Source organism: Strix uralensis, chromosome 27 (assembly GCF_047716275.1).
Source record: "Strix uralensis isolate ZFMK-TIS-50842 chromosome 27, bStrUra1, whole genome shotgun sequence".
NCBI lineage: Eukaryota > Metazoa > Chordata > Aves > Strigiformes > Strigidae > Strix > Strix uralensis.
Genome location: NC_133998.1, coordinates 1,664,551 through 1,689,260, shown reverse-complemented (window position 1 = coordinate 1,689,260; position 24,710 = coordinate 1,664,551). Strand labels below are relative to the sequence as shown.

The window sequence follows — 24,710 nt, the reverse complement described above, 5'->3', positions numbered from 1 at the left end:
ACATAACACAGCTGCTGCGGTAGCACCGCCAGTCTCTGGTGGAATGCAGTGCTAACTGCTGATACGAGCACACTGCTCTTCTGTCCAGGCCTGCTCTCTCTTTAAGCCTGGCCTTGTTTCTGATGGTATTGACCTGTGGTTTAATATGGAGAACCGTGTCCATGGTGGCTGATAACATTCACATTCTTTAAGTAAAATTTCACGATTTTATTGTAAATACTTAACATGGATCATAATTCAGTATTAAAGAGTGAGAAATACTTTATTCTAGCCAAGCCATAATTCATTTCAGCAGCTGCGCAGCAGCAATAGCTCCGTTGTCCCCAGGTCACCCCAGTTCCGGGTGGTGGCTGGGCATTAAGGGACAGATCACCTTCCAGTCATCAGGTTGTTGAACATCATCCTCCAGCAGAATCCAGCTTTGAAAATGCTATATCAAATACCTCTTTGTAGTGCTCGACAAAATGCACTTCCAGTCCTTCTGTAATGAATCCAGCAAGGTCGTAATAATCCTTTTTATTCTCTGATGGCAGAATGATGCAGGTAACACCCGCCCTCTTCGCCTGTGGGGAAAAAAAAGTTACGCAGTCTGTTGAGTCCTAGAAATCCAATCTACTGGAAACACACTCTCCCATTTTAGAAAGGAAGAACAAGAACAGTTATTTAGGAGCATGATCTGGCTTTACTCTGGAGAGCAGCAAGGGCATTACAGAGGCCACTAAGGATGGATCATGTTCTAGACCTCCCTAAGTCCCCAAAACACGCTCTCCAGTCCCACCTTCTCAGCTGAAGTGGGAGGTATTTTAGTAGGACCCTGTCAGCATATTGGGGGATTGTTAAGAATTTGTACTATTTTACAGTTTTAAAAGTCTGTTCCAACTTGGGTGAGGATAAACCCTAAAATCAAAGGAAGAATTAGGAACAGCTTACCAGACCAACCCATCACATCAATACATGTGACCCACAGCACCACTGTACAGAACCTTCTGAGAGGACGTTGTGCCAGGAGGAGCACAGAAAGCGGGGCCCCCTCATCGAGTGGCAGGTTTGTACCCGCTCACTTCGTGGGTGATCCTGCATTTATCCCTGTGTGGCCACTCCCAGACATCTCTCTATCATACGTTAGTCCTCCTGAAGTGACTACCACAAAACAAAATGCAAAATTACCCATTTTAAAGCCACACAAAGAAAAGGAATCACACTGCACAAGACTGTAGCCCAAACAGATTTGGGGAAGAACACTGATGTGAAGCTCCAGCTCAACAGGCTGCCAAAAGAGCTTTTCTTGAAGACAGAAAAATGGGGATGATGCAGGGCTGATGTAGGCAGGAGCTGTACAGAGGAAAGTACGGAGAGATTCAAATGGTTGAAAAAAATTCTGAAAACTGCGAAGGGTTGAAACCAAAAGAGCAAGCACCACTATAAATCCAGTGCTTGCAAGAGTGCTTCAGAGAACTCAGTTTATACAGCTTACTTAAAAAAAAAATAAAAATGAAGTAGCTTGAACAGGGGAAAATGCAACACACTAGAAGTTCTTTCCATATAAAACACAAAACCATAGGGCTGTCTGAAATTTTAAGTCAGACAAATTCGAACTGGAACTGGGTGTGCTGGGTTTGTGTGGCAGGGTTTTTGGTAGCAGGGGAGGGGGCTACAGCAGTGGCCCCCTCTAAGAAGCTTCTGGAAAGTTCCTCCCCTCTCCTGGCTCCAAGCTGGACCCACCTGTGGCCAAGGCTGAGCCAGCTGGGCGATGGTGGCTGCACCTCTGCCATAATGTATTTAAGAAGGGAAACCTGAGAGGGGGTGGGGACTTTGAGGACAAGAGGAGGACACCGGTGCAAACACCGAGGTCAGTGGAAGGAAGGAGGAGGAAGGGGGGAAGGTATGCTGGAGCTGAGAGCCCCCCTGTATCCCGTAGTGAGAGGGCAGGGCCGCCCCCTGACACCCGTGGGGGTCACGGGAGGAGCAGAGATCTGCCTGTGGAGGCGCCCGCAGCGGAGCAGGCAGCTGCGCTAGGCCAGGACTATGTGGGAAGGAGCAGCCCCCCCCCCCCGGTTGTAGTTCAGCACAGGGAGGTGCAACGCGTGGGGATGACCCATGCCAGAGCATCTCGAAAAGAATGCATCCCATGGGGAGGACTCAGCAGAGAGAGTCTCTGGAGGAGTGTCTGCCATGAGAGGGGAACACGCGGAGCTGGGGGGAAAATGCAGAATAGTGCTTCCCCCCGCCTGGAGGAAGAGGCAGCAGAGTGACTGCACCCCCCATCCCCTGCCCCTGTGCCACTGGGGGAGGAGGTAGAAATATCGGGAACAAAACTGAGCCTGGGAAGAAGGGAGGGGTGGGGGGAGCTTCTTAGTGTCCCATTCTGTCTGTTAAGTGTCGTTATCATTAGTGTTTTGAATTGAAGCGACATCCTTTGTCTTCCCCCAATGAGCCGGGTTTTTGCCTGTGACCCTTAAAGGTGAGCAACCCCTCCCTGTCCTTATCTTGATTCCAGAGTCTTTTGTTTCATTCTTCCTCCCTCCCAGCGCTGGGTGGGGTGGAGGGGGTGGGAAAGGAGTGAGTAAACAGCTGCATGGTGCTCAGTTGCCCTCCGGGCTCAAACCCCACATTAGGGAACAGAGCCTTAATGCTAACGACGACATTTTACGGATACATTAAATCTCACTGGATGCCCTCCTTGAACAGGCACTTCAACCCAGCACAGATTATTGGCCCATCCCAGTCTGTGGTAGGTAAAACAGCTTTAATAGCCAGATGATACCTTCCACCCCTAATTCCACCAGTCTAGTAAGTAACTAGATCAACACAGATGCCCTGGCACAAAGCCTGGGGTCCCATCTCCTTCCTCACAGGCAGAGACACAGGCAAGATTCCCACGTTCCCCCACAGGGAATGTTGAATCGTTGCCTCTCCTGCTACAGGAGCAATCACTCTGGCTGTCCCAGTCCCTGCTGAGCCCAAAGCAGGGCTCTCTCCCACAGATGATACATGGAGACAAGGGAAGAGCTCTTACCGCAATAGTCTTCTCCTTGATTCCACCAACAGGAAGAATTTTTCCAGTTAATGACACCTCCCCAGTCATGGCCACATTCTGTCTCACAGGGCAATTCATGGCCAGCGATAGCAAAGCTGTCACTATCGTACACCCTGCACTTGGTCCGTCCTTTGGTGTTGCTCCCTGTTAAAAAAAAGCACAACCCCCCTGCCTTTAGCTCAAAGAGTAGCAAAGCTAGGCATCACTTTTGTTGTTGCTGTTTTAACGTGGCCCCAGTTTCACAGAGTCTCACTCAGGTTTTTGTGAAAGTGTCACTGATGGAATCCTGCTATTTGAACTGGCTGATCTATTAACAACCAGGTCAGTCCTCACCTTATTCAGGAAGAATAATCCATGAGTCTACAAGTTGGTTTCTGGCCTGATGCCACTGTAATACTCATCAGGCTCAGGACTTTGAATAAGTAACATGAGCAAAAACCAGAGCACAAGTGCTTTGAAGGTTTTTGTTGACCTAAGCCAACCATGGAAACAAGTATCAGTGGTCAGCATCACAAGGGAAGAGAGCATCAAGAGACACAAAATAGTGGAGGACAATACTGAAAATCATTCAAGGCAGAGAAGATCATTCGGTTTAGAAAGCCCAACAAAATCCAGGCCTAAACTAGTGACAGTCTGGATTTATTGGAGATCAAACAGATCCCTGAGGTAAGAGCAGAAGAAATGCATGTTTGAGAGGGAGTAGAGACAATGTCTGCTGTTTTCTGATCCTCCAGGAAACAACCACACAAGTTACAGCCAAGTACCTGGACAGACAGAGCAAGCTGCAACAAGGACTGTAGACCAGGTTAAAGCATGCAATAGTTCAGAAGCAAAGCTTGGACACAGAGCACAAAATTTGTCTTTAGTAAAGCACCTGCCCAAGCCTGTTACACAGTGTATGAGCCCCTCTGAGCACTGTGTGCATTTATTTCCAGTCCCAGACACTAGAAAAGTGCAGTCACTGCCATTGTATGGACTAGGAACCGTGGCACAGAGACCAAGAGTAATATTTTCAATTATGTGTAAAGGATCTGAGGCCTTCATGAAGGCCTGGTAACACAGAGACCCAACTTTTGGTTTCCTTGTAGCCGCATACAAGCTTTTATCCAAAATACTTATCTCTGTGCCACAGTTTCCCCACCTGCACAACAGGGCCAACAGCTACACTGGGATTCCTTACAGCATTATCCAAGCCCCTGTATTCTCACCACATGCTTGCTGCAGAAAGGAATGGAAACGTAGCTAAGAATGCTTTCACAGGATCCTGAGGAAAATGTCTTCTTTTCAAGGTTTTACTGCTAAAAAGTGGCATTCTGCACAACACGGGGACAAACGAAATGCTTTCCAGCCTCATGTCTAGGGGAGCAAACCAGCCCAGCTGCTGTGCATGCCCTGTGAATTCTGCATCAATTTACCTCTGGCACATGCAAGTGGATATGGGAAGACACAAGAAAGTCATTGTTGGGGTCCTTCTGCATCAGAAAGGCTCTTGCAAACGTGTAAGCTATTTTAGCACTCTCTTTCATTACATCTCCCAGTTGCCCTGTTACTTCAAGGGACCCATCCTTGTTCTCCTTGTCTTTGGGTCGCTTCAGAGATGTTTCAACAAACAGAGTGGACCCTCCTAAGAAAGAAAAGAAAAACAACATCCTGAGAAAATGTAAAGGAAAATCAATCCAGGTTTAGGTGATGCAGAAGCAATGTCAGGAACTTGGAACTGGGGCTGTGTATCAGAGACACTAGTTCTTGGGTAAAGAGCAGTTGAAACCTGCTCTCCAGATCCCTTCAGGAAGGCTGGCTAGAAAGCTCAACAGCGCTGCACTGACAGTCTCCACCCACTGCTTCTTTGGACTTCACACTCCACCAATACAGATGCAACCCCTAGTTAGTGGAAATAACCAGTTCTTATAATGGTTTCAGGCTCTTTTTAGCCAAAAAGATGAGCCCATACCATAACACACCTCTAGCCAGTTCAGCTTCCCTGTATCAGGCATCTACTTACCTTCTCCACTGTACTGATCTTTTCCCTCTTAACTACTTCAGCAGTATGCAGAGGTCATATCCTTTGCTGTGTGCTCTATTTCCATACTGTGGTGCACATAAGCCCCTGAATTACTAGGAGAGTAATCCACTGAATGGTAACTAGCCCAACAGAGTGGTGGAATACCTGTATCTGCCCTTGACATCAAAAGCCAGGTCAGTGGTGCAACATCACTGGAGAGATGCAGCACGAAGAGAGAGGGATGCAGCACGAAGAGAGAGGGATGCAGCACGAAGAGAGAGGGATGCAGCACGAAGAGAGAGGGATGCAGCACGAAGAGAGAGGGATGCAGCACGAAGAGAGAGGGGTATGGTGTAGTTGGGAACTGTCAATGTTATGTTAATGGTTGGACTGGATGATCTTCAAGGTCTTTTCCAACCTAGATGATTCTGTGATTCTGTGGATGCAGCATGCCTCACCTGGGCTGCAAGTCGGAATGGCACCTCCTGCTTTTAGGGAAGCAGACAAGGTCTTGTCCTCTCTGAAAAGGCTTGTGCTTTTAGTCACTGCTGTTCCTAATGTATGTGGTTCATATGGGATATGGAGCATAAAGAGAAAACATGCTGGCCTGAAGCTAAAATGAGCTTGGGTAAGGGAATAAGAAAGGGTCCCTTCTTCATGGAAGTAGTGAGGATCTAGAAGGCCACAGAAGTTGATTTTACTGGTGCCAGTAGAACAACTTCACCAGTGAAGGCATCTCAGTAGGGAAAATTCAGTCTGACTATCACTTTGAATTTCTGAAAGCTATACAGAAACGTAGACATTAAGCCAAAAGGAATTTTGTCTCACCCATAGCTGTCCAGGCCAGACCCATCACCACTCCCGGAGGAGTGGTTTCATACATGCGATCCACAGTGAAGATGGGCTTTCCTACGAAGTCCTGCAGGTTTCCAGGTGTTACTTGGACCGTCTCTGCTTCTCCACTCACAATTTTATAGGCAGATTTCCTCAATACCTGAGTGAGACAGTAATTTGTTTCTGTAGAAAAAGCTGAGAAGGCTGAAGCACCGTAACAACAGTTACAAACCTTTCCCTCACCTTTTCTACTTGTTTCTGCAGATTCCTCACCCCACTCTCTCTGCAGTACTGCTTGATGAGAACAGTCAGGACATCTGATGTGATTTTGGCTTTGTTTTCATCCAAGCCACACAGAATTCGTGCCTGAGGGACCAAGTACCTCTGAAAGAAATAATCCCCCACATCCTTCTGTTAGGATTTGTGACAAAAGCCTGGTGCTTCCAATTCACTCAACTTCATCCTGCTATTAGCTCAGTGCCATTTTTTGGAGTCCACAGCCTATGGAGTTACTTTAATTGGGTGTTCAATTCAGAGAAACTCTGTCCAAAATGCCATGTAACCTAATTTTTTTGGACACAGTTGGATGTAAATACGTAAGCCTGAATCTGCCAAAAACATTTTATCAGACATAAATCACAGCACAGTGGTTTCTCTTACCTCTGCAATTGCAAGTTTCTCTTCTGCTACGTATCCTGACACATTGATCACTTCCATTCTATCCCGCAGTGGCTCTGGAATGGTTTCTGTGACATTGGCAGTACAAATAAAAAGTACCTGGAAGTATTACAAGATCCTATTAAGCATTTTCATTATCCTGCTGCTTTACTCCAAGCAATAGTTCCTCAGTTCTGTGTTTCTCTGTCTGAAAGGCTGGAGCAAGATCATTTCTGTGGAATCCAGTTTTCATTACAGAAAAAGTTTTGGATTTTAGAACTGTGTAGTAGGATGTTCCCTACCCCCAAAATAAATGTTTAGAAAATGTTTAGAAACACACCCAGCACAAACTGGGAAATCAGAATGGTCCGATATGGACCAGGAAACCATTTGCCTGGGGAGATCTAGCTCTCACTTCTAAGTTTTTTCTACCTTCTATGAAGTTAGCACAGAAGTGAACAAATTATGTGTATATATATATATATTTCTAATCCACCAATTCTGCAATTAACGTAAGCTGCACAAAAAGTGCAACACTGTGTAAACACAACCAATTTCAAAAGCTTGACAGCAGCACGAGGCCACCTCACTTAATAGCAACTCTGCCAATCACTGCATAGAAGAAAGACTCCTGCCTTTTCTAGCTGAGACCACGCATCTTTGTGTCCCTAGCTCTACGGGGAGTTCGGGCTACAGGACATATGCTGGTGATCGTGTTCTCTTAAGTATGTACAGACACTTTGGTTAAAGTCAGCTCCTTCAGAGACAGCCCTGTACCACTTGTGTCTCAATCCCATCTGTCTGACTTTCCAACCAATTAAAACGTCAGCATCTTTTCATGGACACCTCTGCATTCATACATTCCAGCTCCACCACCTCTGCAGAAGAGAGAAATACCTTTGATAAATCCACAGGAACATCAAGGTAATGATCCAAGAAGTTAGAGTTCTGTTCTGGGTCCAACAGCTCCAGAAGGGCTGAGGATGGATCCCCCTGATATCCTCTTCCTATTTTATCCACCTATGGGAGAAAAACTTTAAATGCTCCAAGAACTTTCCCACCACAATAAATTCTCACACAAAGATTCATTCAAGGCTCCATCTGAAAATCTTCATGTCTTCGTTCATGAACAGCCACTACCAGTCTATCAGTTTTCTGTGCATTCACCCAAGTCCCCACTATCCTACTGCAGGAACACATGACACATCTGAAAAGACACGGGGCTTTTACAGTGTTGTAGAGAAGCACTATGAAGTCTCAGGGAGCGTGCATACAATCAAAAGTGAGTTATTGAAGATTAGTGGGCTACTACTCGTTAAGCTAAGCTATAGTCACAGACCAGAATACTTATTCTAGAGTGGGAGGACTACAGGGTGCTGCTGCCTTTTATACCATTTCACTAATATGTAAGCTAAGAGGCTCTCCTTACTCTGCCCAAGGTTCAAAGTACCTACACACAGCCACTCATCGCAGCTCTGCTAGAGACTCTCTGCTGCTTGCACAGAATCATCAGCTGATTGAGGCTGGTAGGGCCTTCTCGAGGTCATCTTGTCCAACCCCCCTGCTCAAGCAGGGCCCCCTAGAGCCAGCTGCCCAGGACCACATCCATGGTTGTCACCTCTTTCAGCATTGTTCATGTCCTCGGGAGGAGAGGTCACAAGAGGGCTCCTCTCCACTGCTTTTTCTCCCTAAAGAGTAGCATTAACTAGATGGACATAATGCGGTTTGTTACTGTGGCTCTTCACCACCACCACCACTTAAGTGCCATGACCCACAGGTTTAAAAACCTTTCAAATCAAGATACTCATTGGTTACGTTATACGGGGTTACACTACCCAGTTTCTTGGTCCCCCACACCATTCCCAAGACATCTGCTGTTGGTCTTCCCCAGGCATGGCACACAAGGAGGCCAGCAAGGCCTTTAGTCTATTCTGAACACCTGCCACCATATCCTGTCCTTATTTGCTCTTCCACAAGGCAGCAGGCTGGTAGCCCTGACTCATTCTCAGATCAGATCTCAAATTGACTACAAGCATCCTACTCCTTATAGTCTTGCTTTAGACCTGCTGAGAGAGTGACTAATAATCCCGTGGGCAATAGTGGTTCATGCACAGTGAGGTACCCACACCCAGGCAGGGAACACATGAGCTACTGAAGCCTCTGAATATCCAGCCAGCTCCATTAGGATCCTCATGATCCAAACAGCTGCAATTTAATGAGAAGGTCACAACTGAAATATTAAAGTTGAAGTCTGTTACAGGAAGAGAAAAACAAAGGTATCCCTGTCACCCAAAGAACTTGAGTGCCCAGCCTCATTTCAATAAAAAAACCTGGGATTTTTTAGGAGAGTTACTGCTTCACCTTTCCTGTTGGGGTCAAGAATTGATACATGTTTTTAAGAGCAAAAACTAGAAGAAAGACCAGATACATCACCTCATCGATCAGTATAAGTGGATTCTCTGTCTTGGTCTTTTTCAGACACTGGATGATTTTTCCTGGCATTGCTCCAACGTACGTCCTCCTGTTTTACCAGAGACTGTATTTAGGGAACCATTGTAAAGTACAGCACACCTCACACAACACAGCGTGCCACTGATGAACAGGTATATCCTGCTGGAAAACAAGTCTGTATTTCTTTCACATCTATCAAAAGCATTCTCCATCACCATGCCAAGCACCAAGACCCACCTAGTCTGTTTCTAATAGAGATCAGACATGAATTTTGTCAGAATACTCCCAGACTGCAGTTTTTATCTTTAATTTTAACCACTTTTAATTTAAGAAGGAAGCAAAGAGATAAGGCTGAGAACAGAGATGTTTTAATAGTAACTTCTTGGTTTTTGGGTAAAGGAATATTTTTTGTCCCTATCGAGGGAGGGAGTAAAAGAAAGATCAGTGTCAGTCAAAAGGTACACTTGAAGGAACGAACTTCAAACAGCAAAACACAATCTTTCTCCTAGAGGGAACTGGCATCCAGGAACACACAGAAGCAGAGCAAGAGGGTAACAGAGTGAATCCCAAGAGGCACAAAGCAGAGAACATCCTGAAAAGTTTATGAAACATTTCTCTCTGCTTTAGTATGATACAGGGCAGCACCTCACAGGTTCAATTCACACTGCAGAACAGCTACTCTTCCTAGTTTGAAAACACTGTTTGTTTTCAGATGTACGGGGAAGGAATAAACCCATGGCAGGGTCGGATCTGCTGATTTTTGTATTCAGGTCTTCTTGTTCTCTCCATGAATATTCTTGTTCCCAAGTTTTCCTCACGCAGCACCTCCCTCCTGGTTATTCAGAAGTCTCAACCACACCTGAACACATGAATGACCCTGTTCAAACCGGTCACTACTCTCCAGTGCTGGCATTTATAGACAGACACAAATCAGCATTTGGCATCAGTCCAATGCTTTTGGGTAGCTCACGCAGCTTTTCAAAGATCTCCCATGAGCCTACACAAGAAGCAGAGAGCGACTGAACTTAGAGACACAAATACAACTATGTTCCAAACTCCACCCTTTGCTATCCTGTTCACCTCTTCCTCTATCCCAACTCCTGGCAGCCAGGGTTGGCAGAACAGAGATGAAAAATCACACACATTGTCCAACTCCAGTTAGGTTCCTATTTTGACAACATGAGTAAAAATTGCTGGATTGATAAACTGCTCAAGTTACACTGACCTGTGTCCTTTTATTTCTGCTACATCAGTCATCCCTCCAACACTGAAGCGGAAGTACTCTCTGTTTAGGGCTCTGGCAATGGAGCGGGCAATGCTGGTTTTGCCAACCCCAGGGGGGCCATAAAAACACAGAATTTTTCCCTGGGTGGATCCTCGCAGCTGGCTGACTGCTATAAATTCCTGCAGAACAGACGAACCACCAGTAGTGAACAGAAGGCAACTGCAGCAACACCAAAACGTATTTGTTATCAGGTCAAGCAATGACTAGAAAATGAGCATCATACACAAAACTGGTCATCAGAGGAGCTGGGGAGGGCAAGGGGAGAAGCTAAGCAAGGGTACTGGTGCATCTCTTTTCTCTCTGGTTATTCACACACTTCATTGTCCCTGGGTTTCGTGCTCTGTACTTATCTCCCCAGAAGCAGTCTCCACTGTCTTGGAGTGGGAAGACAGACTTCTAGTTCTTCTCCCAGCTTCTCTAGTTCTCACTCGAGTCTCTCAAGCTACATGGGAGCATCTCCTACTGTACCACTTCTTTGCTAAGTTAAACTTGCATCTTTTCACACTCCTATGCTAGGCAACCCTTAAGTAACACTCAGCAGTTGAGAAATCAAAAGATCATGGTTCAGAACTAAAGTCTCAACTGCTCACATGCTTATGGTGGAGAAATCACTGTGCAAGTGGGCAGAGAGAGGTGATTCCCCTGTAATCAGCCAGTTATTTAGCAAAGATGAGCCTTGATCTCTTCCCCCTACAGCACTGAACTCCACAGCAGTACTATGCAAAGACAATAGCACCAATCTAATTAAGGCTCAAACCTGCGTAGGTATTTCTCAGTACCTTAAAATCATCAGCTTTGCTTGCATTGCTACACCTGAGGAATCTCCTCTGTGCGGAATTAATCACATCAGTAATCAAAGCCTTAACCTATTTCTGTATAAAGGCTGGGCCTAGTCAGCATGAATAGTGCTGACAAGCAACAGAAGAGACTAATACTCAAAAGGGGTTATCTGCTTGCAAGTGTGCAACAACAGGCTGACCATAAATCATTAGAAATAATAAATCTGATAGCAGGATTTAGTCACAAGTCTTGGGCATTACTAGGAAAAGCCCCCTTTGGCTGTCAGCAATTGAGATACATCACAACCTTTATCTTTTTCTAGAAGAAACTGGAACAAAGCAATTTAATCAAAGCAAAATCCCAGGATGTCTAAGAATTTACTATTCATTACATATAACGACATTGTACTGTTAGCTTAGGAGATGCCTATATAGCTTCTGTGCACAACAGTTACTGAGGTGGCTGAAGTACCATCCGGGCTGTCCCCAAGGTAACACAAAGCTCTGCTACAAACAGCATGTGGGAACAGTAAGAGAAACTGCTTTGCTACCCTCCTTGGAAGGAAATGGCCGAGTTGAAGGCTAGCTACACTCAACAGCTTCACCAACTCTGCTAAGCTCTCACCACGATTTGTTAATGCAAAGTCAGGATCTGCACCTGTCTCCCCTCTGCTGGGCACCTTCCTGCACTTGCTCAGTACGATACAAATCCTGCCAGCACTGGGATTATCTTTCACAGCTTTTATGTGTTGGCTGGCTACAAGGAGGAGCCTATTCCCGCCCCCTGGAAAGGAAGGCAGTTCTTACAGCAAGTTGTTGAAGTTGTTGCAACCTGCTGCAGGTATCTACTCTTATATAAAAGAGCTTCCCTAACCACAGCAAGTGCAGGCAGGACATCCCCAGGCAAAAGTGACGGAAGCTGTGATACAACACAACACTGAGAACTACCCTGCCTGCTTACGAGGGCTGCATTGCAGACTATAAACCCTTCAGCATCCAACACAACTCTGGGGGTAGGTAAAGGTTGTGAGGCAAACGTGCATCTTAGCTAGCTTCCCCCCTCAATTTCAGAGTTATGAGCAGAGGTTCAGCGTGTTTTGGAAAGACAGTAGGTTTGCCAGTCAAGCAGAACCATTTTAATAGTCTCTGAACAAACTGATTAAAATCCAGAGACTTATTCACTTGCTAGCATTAAGAAGCAGAACAGTGTATTGTGGTTTGAAATCAAAATATGACCTTCATTGCCACAAGTAATTAAACACATTAACTGATCACCAGAACATTCTGTTATTTCATGGAGCATTCTGTCTGATCCACGACCTGAAATCTGAAACACATCCAAAATGCCTGATGCTAAGCAGAGTGTGAAACGGGACACACTGCCTATTCCTGCCTTACCAGAATTCGCTTCTTGACGTCATCCATTCCATAATGATCCTCCTCCAGAACGGCTTGGGCTCTGGTCAGCTCCAGGTTCTCCTCACTACACTTACCCCATGGGATGGATGTCAGCCAGTCCAAGTAGTTCCGTGTAACACTGACAGAAACACACAAATGCGGGTGATTCGACAACAACCAGCTCATGTCCTCCTGCACTGCCTTCCAAAATAACCTCATCCAGAACAAGTGGGATTTAAACTACTCAGAGAAAGGAGACTATGAAAAGAACATCCTTATCTGGGCAGTCATTGCTAAACTTTTGTTATGGTCTTCATTCCCTTGTCAAAGACAAGGAACCTCCAACACACCATGCAAAGGTGTAGATTTTTGCACACAAATTCCCTGTGTGCTGGTTCCTGCCTGAAGACAAGAGGATTGTCTGTAAGCTCTGCACTACTGTCAAATGTTTGAATCAGGTCATGAGACTTAAAAAGATAGAAAACCAGTTTTCTGTTCCCCCAGTGAACCAAGACAATGTAAAGAAGAAAGACTCCTGGTTCAGAAGCAAGGAAAAACAGCTGGATGTACAACATGACAGAGAAAGACTTAAGACTGGAAGATAAGGATGTTAGTGCCAAAGCTAACAGTAGAGATAATCAGTTTAAACAGACTGCTACTGAGGAGAATGCAAGTGCATAAAAGCAGCACTCATCTGTTCTAAAACTCTGTACTCAGATCAGGGATTCAAATGTACAGGGAGGACTGCAAGATGCAGTAAACAGTAAATTGTGTGTAATCGTGACCACGAGCAGCACAGCCTCCGTGCTTGGCTGCTTGGTCCCAGGATTCACTCTACAGCAACTCCTGCACCAACAGATCTTTGGCCGTTTCCCCCCAAGTACTTCCTCTGCAAACTTGCTACCGCTGTTACTACTCTGACAGAAAAGGAAAGGTACCATCTTGGCTGTGAAGCCCAGTGTGTCTTTCCTAACTTCCTCCCTCCTCCTAGTATATAATTATCAAGATGTTTCTCATCCAAATGACATGCCTGCCTTCAAACACTGTCTTTTACTCCATAAAAGATATTTTGGTTTAGAAGTGAAGATCCAGGACATTAAAGTGCTTAAGAGTACACTGAGGGCTGCACTGTACAGCACACACTGCCTTGACAGACAAGAAATGTTCACAACAGGCTCAGTTTCTGACAATCCACGTCACAGATTATTCACAAACTATTCACTCCTTTGCAATTCCAACCCTGCCCCAACACTTCAGGGACCACCTCAGGTAGCTTAGCCAAGGTCATGACTTAGCAACTAGCTTCTCTTCTCTAATGAAAACACCTAAGTACAAGAGAGAAGAGCCAAAATCAAGGGCTGAAGGAATCACTGCACATTTCCTGAGGGGGAATGAACTGCACAGTTCTTATCCACAGCATTAGGCTGCAAGAGAAGACCTAAACCGATCAAAATAGGTAAACTACAGTAAAACATAGGAGATTGGGATAACAATCCTATAGCCAGGATGTGATCACATGCTACATTCAGGGAAAACAACTATGACAAAAAGAGAAAAGAAACACTTAAGGTAAGAGCTTCACAGAATTGTATTGATTTCTCTCATTCTCTCAACGAGCCCTGACAGCAGAGGACACAGCCGTGCACTCACTTGAATTCTGAGGAGTGATTATCCAGCAAGCCCAACTTGTTTAACTCTTCATCAATCACATCCATGACATGTTTTGGCACTACCAGCTCCTTTAGACGCTCACGGAACTTCTCTTCTATAGCATCCTTGTCCTCTTTTTCCAGACCTAGCTCTTTCTTAATGATCTTCAATTGCTCTTGGAGAAGGTATTTGCGATGTGTTTGCTTGATCTTCTCCTCAACCTAGACAAAGCAACAAATGCAGTAACTATTCTGGTCCTGGTACAACCCATCAAACGTCAAATGATTCCACATACTTCTCAGTTACGACCTTCTCAGCAACTGAAAATACTACTCAGAAATCATTTGCAGCATGTTCTAATATAAAAAGCGACTGCGCCAGCTCCCTCCACATCTCGGTGGCCTCCACTGGCCACGATTCAGTGCTCCAACGTTTTCTTTATGCTGGGGAGACCAAAAGCTGGTCAGAGTAAGCCAGATGTGATCTCCACAGTGCCAAATAGAAGGGAATAACCACTTCTCTCAATCTGCTGTCTACACAACTGAAAATAGAGCCCAGTATGCAGCTGGCCTTCCTTGCCACAAGGACAGACTGCTAATTTATGGTCAGCTCATCAGGGCCTCAAAGTCCTTTCCTGCAAAGCTAGTTTATATCCAGTTGGCACCCAGCCTGTCCTGTTGCACAGGATTATTCCAACCCAGGTGTGGGACTATGAATTTCTCCATGGTAAACTTGAGGAGGCTCTTACTGACTCCCTGAGGGACATCACTAGTAGCGAGCTGCCACTTAGACTTTATAGTGTTGATCACAATCTTTTCTGCCCATTAGTCTAGCCAATTTTTTCACCCACCCTGTACTACATCCTTCCAGTCTGTAACATCCCAATTTGGTCATAAGAATACTATGGCTGGCCACAACAAAGCCTTGTTAATGTCAAGGTATACCATAGACATTGTTCTCCCTTTGTGCTCTAGGCCTTCTTATCAGAGAAGACAATCAGGTTGATGCTGCACAGTTCGCTCTTGGACAATCCCTTCTGGCTCTTCTATATCATGTCCTCCTTCATTTGCCTGTACAGGGCTTCCAGGAGGATTTTCCCCATAATCTTCCCAGGGGTTGAGGGCAGGCTGACACGTCTGTAGTCTCCCTGATTCTCTTTCTTGAAGATGGGTATGGCATTTACTTTCTCCCACTTACCAGGAACCTCCCCAGTCACCACAGTGTTTTAAAGATGATTGAGACAACAAAATAATGACACTGATAAGCCCTCTCAGCATCCTTGGGTGCATCCCATCTGGTCCCACAGTCCGCACGCATCCAATTTACTCAAGAAGTCTGCAACAATTCCCACCCTGGTCCAAAAGCATTTTGCACTTAATATGAATTTTAAAAGCCCCAATTATTGGGAGCTAATAAACCCAGGAACTTTTGACTCAGTAGACACAAATCTTTGTACTTCATGTACTAAGTTACCATTTTGATGCAGTTATTGTTTTCTGATTAAAACATCTAACAGCCAGGAACTACTGCAGTTCACAGTGGTTAGCAGAGGGTCTTTTAAAATAACATTGTGCTATTTACACCCTTACATGCTACATACACCATTACGTGCTGTATTTTTGCACAGATGCTTGGTAAACTGCAGTTCCCTAGGATTTACCTGTTTGCACGAAATTACAACTTGGACACAACTGAACAGCAGATGCTGTAGCCTCACATCTTGTTATTTTTACATTGAGCATGAAAAGTCACATTTCTAACAGAAGAATGTTAAATCTTAACTCTAAAATAACCTCCATTTAGAGTGCGTACCATTGTCTTCCTTTAAAATTCTTCACTGGCCGTGCTAAGCATCACAGTGGTGGATGTGATATAAATACATACAAGATATCTGTTACTTGAAAAACTTACTTCCCTTCCAAGACGCTGCTGAAGTTTGCTCAGCTCATATTCCTTCTTTAGAAGAGAAAGGGCTTTGTAAAGGCGCTTGGGAATCTGGAAAAGTAGACACAAAATGAATTTTCAGACATGATACTCTTGTCAACTCCCAGTGAGAAAGGGAGAATAAAAGCCTCCAACAGGTTGTCTGGGAGAACTCTCCAGCACCCTCAGACGTGGAAAGATGAACTGTGTAGCAATTCCACAGCACGCAACCAATGCGTGAAAGAAATTATTTGCCACCAAAAATGCAGAGCATCCAGCCTTTCCCTTAAGGCAAGTTATTAATGACTTAATATATCCTTCAACAGGAACCTAGTCACTGATGTTAATCTATCAAACATAGCACTCGAGTCCCCTCAGTACAAGGCTGGTAAAAAAATCATGACATACAACAGATGTATTTTTGATTCAGTTAGCATAGCTTTAGTTAAAAGCTTCATCTTACACTGGTTTCTTCCAAGATGTCTTGAAGTTCCTGCGACTCTGCCCCTGTTAGTGCTGCACCCATGTCACTCAGATAGATGGGGTTATCTACCACACGTTGCCCAGCCTGCATCATCTGAAGTACGGACTCTCTGAAAAAATGGTAATAAAGCCCAAAATGTAAACTTTCACATTCATAAGGGAGTATCCTTATAGAGTTATTTACTTGTTATGACAGAGCAAAGAAATGAAACACAGTTCAGTTTCAGAGCAAAACAATTATTTTTTCTGAATTTGACTAAGCCAATACTCAGTAACAAACACATAAATCACTTGATATCAGATGATCGCTGATAAATAAAACCAAATATATAAAATGCTCTCTGAACAGTTATGTAAAATTTCTGTGTGCCAGTATCCTAAGACTCTTATTATGCCCATATTCCATACATCAGACCGTGACACTTATTGCAGTGAGCTTCACTTAGACCCAGATCACCTACCATAGGACTTATCGTCCTACCTTGTATCTAAGTTTCACATCAGGTTTCCAAAACTTCCCCTCTGTTTCCAACAAAGGATGATAAAGCTTACATCCCAAACCAAAATTCCAGATGACGATTCAGCAAATATCTCTTCTTTATTACAGGAAAAGGACAAGTGGAACAGAAACTCTCAGTGTGCTCCAGCCTGAGAACACCCTGTTCCCAAAGTGGGGCAGCACGGGAAACACGTACCTGTACAAGGGGTTCAAGGCAATGATGTCCCGAATGGTTTTGACAATTTCTGCAGTAAGTGCCTATAAACACAACAAAAATTTAATCAACAAAAAGACTGGGAAAGAACAGACAAGGCCTCAGTACAAACACGGCATTCCCCAACCTCTCCAGCACAGGAGCATAGGAATGCAGCCCTGGCCACCCCCGTGCAGCAGTGTGCTGTCATGGTACCCGGTGGGGGGGCCGTTACTCCTCCTGGGAGGCAAGGACAGGCAAGAAGGGCTGTAGGCCGGCTCCCTGCACACGGAAAACTCAACTGGTTCTTGGCCAGAAGATATGATCAGGTTGACCACTCAAGTCACATTGGAGCAAAGACTCAGTTTGATAGAGAATATTACACAGATTTAAGCACAGCCCAACCTCTTCATGCAGCAGCTTTTTGAAGTGACCAGTTCTAAGGAATTGAGCTGTTGTAATGAAAAAATCATTATTTTCATATAATCTCCTCACGCAGCGACTGTGAGGAGGAGGAACTGGTTTCTGAAGCCTGAAATTACAGCCCCATTTTAGAACTCTTCCTTTAAAGCAAGAAATATAGGTACAACTCTCTACAGGACAAGTCCAGCCTTGTACAATTAATTCACTCACTTTAACCTCTTCTGTGATCTGAAAATCTTCATGAACCACGTTCTCTACTTCTACCATGAGAACTTCCTGGGAGGAAGCAGCTACAGGATCTAGTACCACTTCGACAGCTTGGTCCTTTGCACCAGGCTCCTCTTCAGCCTCTTTCTTAGAGCGCTTCTGTTTCCTTCTAATCTTCTGTTTGTTCTCAGGCTCCTCGGGCTCCACCTCTAGTTGCTTGTTTATACGAATCCTGAAAGCCAAAAGAAACCAGCTACAATCAATTCCCCTCTGTTATATGTTATTTCAGCTCTTCAGTGTGAAAAGAGACTAAGTCGCATCTTGAATAAACTAAAATTTCAAACTTTGACATTGTACGTGTTTTGTTTTTTTTAAAAGCAAAAATACCAGCTTGAATTAGTTCGAGAGATTTTCTTTTCACCATTACTAAACTTCACTGTACTTGTCAAAGCAACTGCTAAACTTCAGCTTAATGAATGTTTGCTTGCATCACATTACAATTTACATGAGCACGACATGCATTGGCTCTTCCTTTTTGCAGCTAAGCTGTCACATCTGCAATAGTACACAGAATATTGGGGCTGGACACCAGAGCATTATCAGGATACGTTGTGGTAACAAAGCAAAAGCTTGCCGTACACGCTTTGTGTATAAGAATGCATATGCGTGGTGAAAACAATAAAGGGATATATCTGCTATAAAGAAGTCTGGTGAGATGCAGTGGAAGTACAAGTAATTACCGTCGGTGTCCCATGACTATCATACGCAACTTGTCTCCAAGGTCCTGCATTTCATGAATCTGTACAAAAGTTCCCATCTGGTAGATCTCATTCAGATCCTCCACCACATCAGACTCATTGCTATTGAGGAAAAAAATTGAAGTAGATATTCAGAATCTTGAGAAAGCAGGTAAGATTAAAAAAGAAAGAAACAATCACGGTTGCAGAACTTTAAACTGGGCTCAGGAGCAAAGACACTTCACTTTATCCCCACTGTTACCACCATGCAGCCCCTTTCCAAATCGCTCAGCCACCTGGATGCTTCATCTCCCTCCCAAATAATAACTTGCTAAAGCAAGACTCCAGCTCCTAGCAGAGCTGTGGTGGCAGTGAAAACTGTCATAGTAAGATGATGGTCCAAGCCTATACATAATTTCTATAATACTACCCAAGGCAGGTAATTTCAGATTACAGCTTTTAGTGTAAATGCAGCCTAGTCATGGAAATAGCTTGTTTTTAAATTTTTAAAAAGATCAAGAGAAACGACTTACTTATCATCCTTTTTAAGAAAAACACCAGCATAAGGCTGGGCAAGACGAACTTTCCTCCTCAGCAGCTCAACCAGCTTCTTATTTTTTACCTATGAGAGCAATAGGTAAGAAGTCAGAGGTGGATTTTCTGTGAGCTTTGCACCCTCTGTGTGTAAGGCCAGGCATGGTGAAACCCTACGACTGCATTATGAAGCCTTATCTCGGATTTTTCTAGTCTGCCCTCATTAGGGAACAGTAATATAAAAGTGGAAGAATATGAGAGAAACATGAAATTTGAGTATTTAAAACAAGTCATTGAGCACGTAAGACAAGTTTGAAGGCAGGGGGAGAAACCAGGCCTAATCTATGAGTCTTATGAGCAAGAAACCTCTCAGTCACTTGAACAACACCTGTAAGAGTTTCTGTTGCTATCGCTGTCCCCTTCCCCTTCCACACCAGTACATCCCAGCTCTCCACTCCTACTGGGAGCTAGTCCAACCTTCCCCATCAATTGTCTGAACCCTGCTCACCCACCTTAGTTTAAATCCTCTTCTCCAAAGCCCCCTCTGTTGCTCTCCTACACCCACCAGCCTACTTGAGTCCCTGCCAGTATTTCTTTCTGGTTCACTTTTACTCCCCTCTGCTCTCTGGATGCCACACAGCTGTCCCTGGCAGATCTCCCAGCACCACTGTAACTGTTATCACAGCAGGCTGAACCGAGCGACAGAGAAAATACCTCCTTGTGAATTCTGCCTTTGCATGAAGTCACACTGCTGACCCCTGAGTGTTCTTTCAAAGACGGCTGTAAGCAGCGCTGCTCAACGCTTCTGACAATAAACAGCGTGGTCTTGAAAGAGGAGTGTGAGCAATACCACCATTGTTGGCCTATTCTAATCTTGGCATACCTATTTTAATTTTGCACAATGTCTAGCAACATTATGCTTGCCAGTGTCACAGTCATTGACAGAAAGAAGAAAATTAAGAATTACAGAAAGAAGAAAATTGAGAATTCCACATTCACTGTAGAGACCTTCACACTGTCAGGAAATAAAAGTATTAAATGGCAGCTCAATTAATTCATAGAATAAGAGAGCATTTAACAATTATCTTTATGTAAGACACTGTTGACCTATGCATTAAAATTAATGATTTACACATAAAAGTGTCATATGGTTACACACCTAAAGATCGTAATAATATATAATCTTCTCCTTCCCCCAACACACCTATAGAGACACTAAAAATTGCACATATTAGATCAGGACATGCAGAAAAATACTATAGTAGAAATAATATTTTAAGTAAGACATATAATAATGTTATTATTATTATAATAATATGTTATAAGTAGGACTACAGGAACAGGAGAGTATTGATTCAGTGCTTGTTACATTTACTCCAAAATCAGACTGGTGTAATACTAGTGCCTTTCAGGAGGATAAAGTATTTCTGGCCTGTGAACTCAAGTCACATATCAAAGATCAAATTTATGGCTCTTAAAAAATACATATAGGGGTGCAGAGGGGCAGGATCACACTCTGAAATTTTAAGACTACCATCCCCACCTCTCAGCACTCTCTCCCACCACAGCACTGTTGCTCTATATGGAATTTATGCTTTCTTCTTGCAGCTCACAGCTTGCTGCCTTCACAAATATTGTTGGTGGTGCTATGACACAAACCCCCAAAGCTAAACCAAGGACACATTTGCTCAACCTTCAGCAAAAGAACACGGAGAAGACAGCAAACTCTGGAAGACTTTCTGTGTGAACCACTGACCTTCCCCCTTCAGAGCAGCGTCACTGACTGATGCAATATCTATGAAACCCAGAGCCTGTGACCATCCCCAAAGAATCCACTATTCACAGAATCACAGAATCATCTAGGTTGGAAAAGACCTTGAAGGTCACCTAGTCCAACCATTAACCTAACACTGACAGTTCCCAACTACCTCATGTCCCTAAGTGCTATGTCGACCCGACTCTCCCTGGGCTCCATCCAGTCTTTGGACACACTCAAGTAATTCAATGTCCTTTTTGTAGTGAGAGGCTCAAAACTGAACACAGTAATCGAGGTGCGGCCTCACCAGTGCATTATTTCCTTTTAGCTAATCTGAATCTCTTATTTCAATTTATGCTCATTGTCTCTTCTTCTCCTGCTGTGCACCACTATGAAGAGCCTAGCTTCATCTTCTTGCTGACCTCCCCATAGGTACTGGGGAGCTGCTGTTGGTTCCCCCCCAAGCTGTCTCTTCTCCAGGCTGAAGAAGCCCAGTTCCTTCAGCCTCTCCTCAAACAGCAAGGGCTCCAGTCCCCAAATAGCTTGAAGGCCCTTCCCTGAACCTGCTCCAGTTTTTTGATTTCTTTCTTCTGCTGGGGATCAAAACTGGACATAGAAGTTAAATGTGGTCCAACAAGTGCTGAAAAATGAGACATAATCCCTTCCCTTGATCCACTGGCTGTGTCCCTGCTAACACATCCCAGGAGGCTGCTGGTCATGCCTGCTGCCACGGCACACGGCTGGCCCATGTTCAGCTTCCCACCAGGTCCACAGGGCCATTCCTGCAGAGCTGCTCCCCAGCCTGGGCAGCTGCAGGGGTGCTTCCTTCCCAGAGGTAGCACTTTGCGTTTGTCCTTGTTGAATGCCATAAGGTTCCTGTTGGCCTGTTCTTCCAGCATGTCTAGGTTGCCCTGAATGGCAGCCTGATCTTCCAGAATATCCATTTGTTCCCTTAATTTGGTGTCATCTGCAGGTTTGATGAGGGTGAACTCCATCCCCTCCTCCAGGTCACTGACAAAGACATTAAACATTGGAGAGCTGCCAGTCAGAGAGGGACCTGGGGGTGTTGACTGACAGCTGGCTAAACATGAGCCAGCAGTGTGCCCAGGTGGCCAAGAAGGCCAATGGCATCCTGGCTTGTATCAGCCACAGCGTGGCCAGCAGGGACAGGGAAGGGATCTGACCCCTGTGCTCGGCACTGGTAAGGCTGCCCCTCGATGAGTGGGTTCAGTTTTGGGCCCCTCACTCCAAAAAGGCCATTGAATGACTCGAGCGTGTCCAGAGAAGGGCAATGGAGCTGGTGCAGGGTCTGGAGCACAGGTCTGATGGGGAGCGGCTGAGGGAACTGGGGGGGTTTAGTGTGGAGAAGAGGAGGCTGAGGGGAGACCTCATGGCCCTCTCCAACTCCCTGACAGGAGGGTGCAGAGAGGGGGGATGAGTCTCTTGAGCCAAGTAATGAGAGATAAGACAAGAGGTAATGGCCTCAAGTTGCGCCAGGGAAGGTTTAGACTGGATATTAGGAAGCATTTCTTTACAGAACGGGTAGTCAGGCGTTGGAATGGGCTGCCCAGGGAGGTGGTGGAGTCCCCATCCCTGGAGGTGTTCAAGAGGCGGGTTGACATAGCACTGAGGGATCTGGTGGAGTTGGGATCTGTCAATGCTGGGTTAACGGTTGGACTAGATGATCTTCAAGGTCCCTTCCAACCGAGATGATTCTGTGATTCTGTGAAACAGGATGGAGCCCAGGAGAGACCCCAGTGGTACTCACTCCAGGTAGGGTATGACCCAACATGATTCCAACATGGCCAGACTATGCGGTTAGAACCAAACATTAAGAAGCAGAGGGCCACAGAGCATTACATACCTTGCCACCCTCCCCAGTACTGTACGATTAAAAGAAATCTGTAAAGAGACAGAGTACGGCTTTGGGGACAAAAGCACCCCTGGCATTACCAGAGGCTGGGAGCCAGCCTGGGGCCTGTGCGTGCGGCCGAGGCCGGTTCTGCCGCCCGCCGGGGTCTGGTCGACAGACCGCCGTGCCCCCCCCCGCTGAGGGCTCTCGGCCACGGCCAGGAGATGGGCAACCAGCTGCAAACACGGGGCAACGGGCTGCAAACCCGCCCCGGGGCCATCGCCCGCCCCACGGCCCCGGGAAAGCCCCGCGCGCGGGCCGGCCTCGGCGGCCCCTCACCTCGATGATCTTGATGAAGCGCGGGAAGACGGGGTTGCGCGTCACGGCGATGAGAGGGACGTTGGGGAAATGCTCCGGGACGAGCAGCGGCGTCAGCGCCGTCATGACCGGCCCAGCCCCGCCAGCGTCCGCCCCGCCGCCGCTCCCGTCCTCGCCGCCGCCGCCGCCCTCCAGCGCGTCGCCCCCCGCCAGACCTCCGGGGCTCCGCTGGTGCCATCGCGGGCCGGTGCTGAAGGCGACGCGGGTCGGCGGCGCGGAGCCCGGGGGGGGCGCGGAGCCCGGGGGGAGCGCGGAGGAGGCGGCCGCCAAGAGACGGCGCCGCGCGGGCCCCAGCAGCGCCGGCCGCCAGCGCCCGCACAGCCGCAAGCAGCGGGCGGCCGCCATGCTGCCGGCGCGCGCCCCACGACACTTCCGCCCCCCGCCCCGCCCCGCCCGCCGCGACGCGCATGCGCGGGGAGCGCCGGGCCCGCGTGGCCCAGGGGCGCGTGGAGCCGCGCACGTCCGAGCCCACCTTGGGGTGGCGGGTTCGCGCCCCGGCCCCGGCCCCGCGCCCCTTCCGTGCGGGAGCGCCGCGGGGGCTGGGGGGGGTCAGGAGAAGGGCGGCGGCCGGCACCCGCGCTCTCCTGGCAGCAAGCTGCGCCAGGGCAGGGTCAGACTGGCTCTTAGGAAGGATTTCTTTGCAGAAGGGGCTGTTGGGCGTTGGAATGGGCTGCCCAGGGCAGGGGGGGAGTCCCCATCCCTGGAGGGGTTGAAGAGTCGGGTTGACCCAGCGCTGAGGGATCTGGTGGAGTTGGGAACGGTCAGGGTGAGGTTCATGGTTGGACTGGAGGAGCTTCAAGGGCTTTTCCAACCTCGATGATCCTGTGATTCTGTGACTCCTCACTGCCACCGTTGCATCAGCCCAGCCACTGCTGAGCCTCACCACTCCCCGGCTGGGAATAGTGGGTGTGCAGAAGCCAAACCATCCCGGGTGAAAACAGTGGAGAGGCGTGGAGGGAAAGAAGGGGGTGTGCAGCCAAAAATGAAAGCAACTCCCACTGGAGAAAGGGCCCTGCTCAGGGGATCTCACGGATGTGTCTTTGGCCGCTGCCTCAACCTTCTCTGCAATAGGCCAAGACCATGTCACCTAGCCCTGGTTGCCCCGGACCATGTCCAGACAGCTTTTCAGTAACTCCATGAATGGAGACCCCCACAAGCTTTCTGGGCAACTTGCGCTGGTGCTCAGTCACCCTCACAGTAGCAAAGTGTTTCCTTGTGTTAAGAGGGAACTGCCTGTGTTCATGCCCACTGCTTCTTGTCCTGTTGCTGGGCTCTACTGAGAAAAGCCTGGCTCCACCTTCTTCACACCCTTCCTTCAGGTATTTAGATACATTGATAAAACCCCCTTTCCCTTCTCCAGACTGAACAGCCCCAGCTCTCTCATCCTTTCCTCATGGGAGATGCTCCAGTCCCTTCATCATCTTGATGGCCCTTCCTTGGACTCCCCAGTGTGTCCATCCCCAGTGTTCATCTTGGGTTGGCATGTGACCCAAGGGGGAGAAAACTGCACTAAGCACCTGGCCTAAGAAAGGGGGGGTTGAACCACCACACCTGTCAGCCCATTTCTTCAGCCTGTTGAAAGATGAAATTTAAAGATTCCAGGGAGCCTTGAGACTTGTCTCAGTGGTATGA

General features: G+C 46.6%; 1 protein-coding gene across 1 annotated transcript; it reads right to left on the bottom strand.

The window, feature by feature from the left end:
* Nucleotides 1-192: 192 nt before the first annotated feature.
* On the bottom strand, nt 193-23,351 carry LONP1 (lon peptidase 1, mitochondrial). The gene is made up of 18 exons (XM_074851293.1): nt 23,040-23,351; nt 19,092-19,180; nt 18,562-18,681; nt 17,825-18,053; nt 17,195-17,256; nt 16,480-16,609; nt 16,005-16,088; nt 14,094-14,314; nt 12,444-12,582; nt 10,207-10,385; nt 8,964-9,051; nt 7,428-7,550; nt 6,534-6,650; nt 6,117-6,257; nt 5,868-6,033; nt 4,453-4,661; nt 3,017-3,181; nt 193-563 (listed from the first exon to the last, which is right to left on the bottom strand). Exons 1-18 carry the CDS (start codon nt 23,142-23,144, stop codon nt 399-401), a joined length of 2,532 nt encoding a protein of 843 aa, XP_074707394.1. The 5' UTR covers nt 23,145-23,351; the 3' UTR covers nt 193-398.
* Between the last annotated feature and the right edge of the window lie 1,359 nt (nt 23,352-24,710).

Bases quoted from the DNA above. Each gene is read 5' to 3' on its own strand.
- LONP1 (XM_074851293.1), bottom strand. From the start codon at position 23,144: ATGACGGCGCTGACGCCGCTGCTCGTCCCGGAGCATTTCCCCAACGTC. The intron at 19,181-23,039 runs GTGAGGGGCCGC...TTGCTCTCATAG, and splicing joins GCTTCATCAAGATCATCGAG to GTAAAAAATAAGAAGCTGGT. The intron at 6,034-6,116 runs GTGAGGGAAAGG...TGTCTCACTCAG, and splicing joins TGCAGAAACAAGTAGAAAAG to GTATTGAGGAAATCTGCCTA.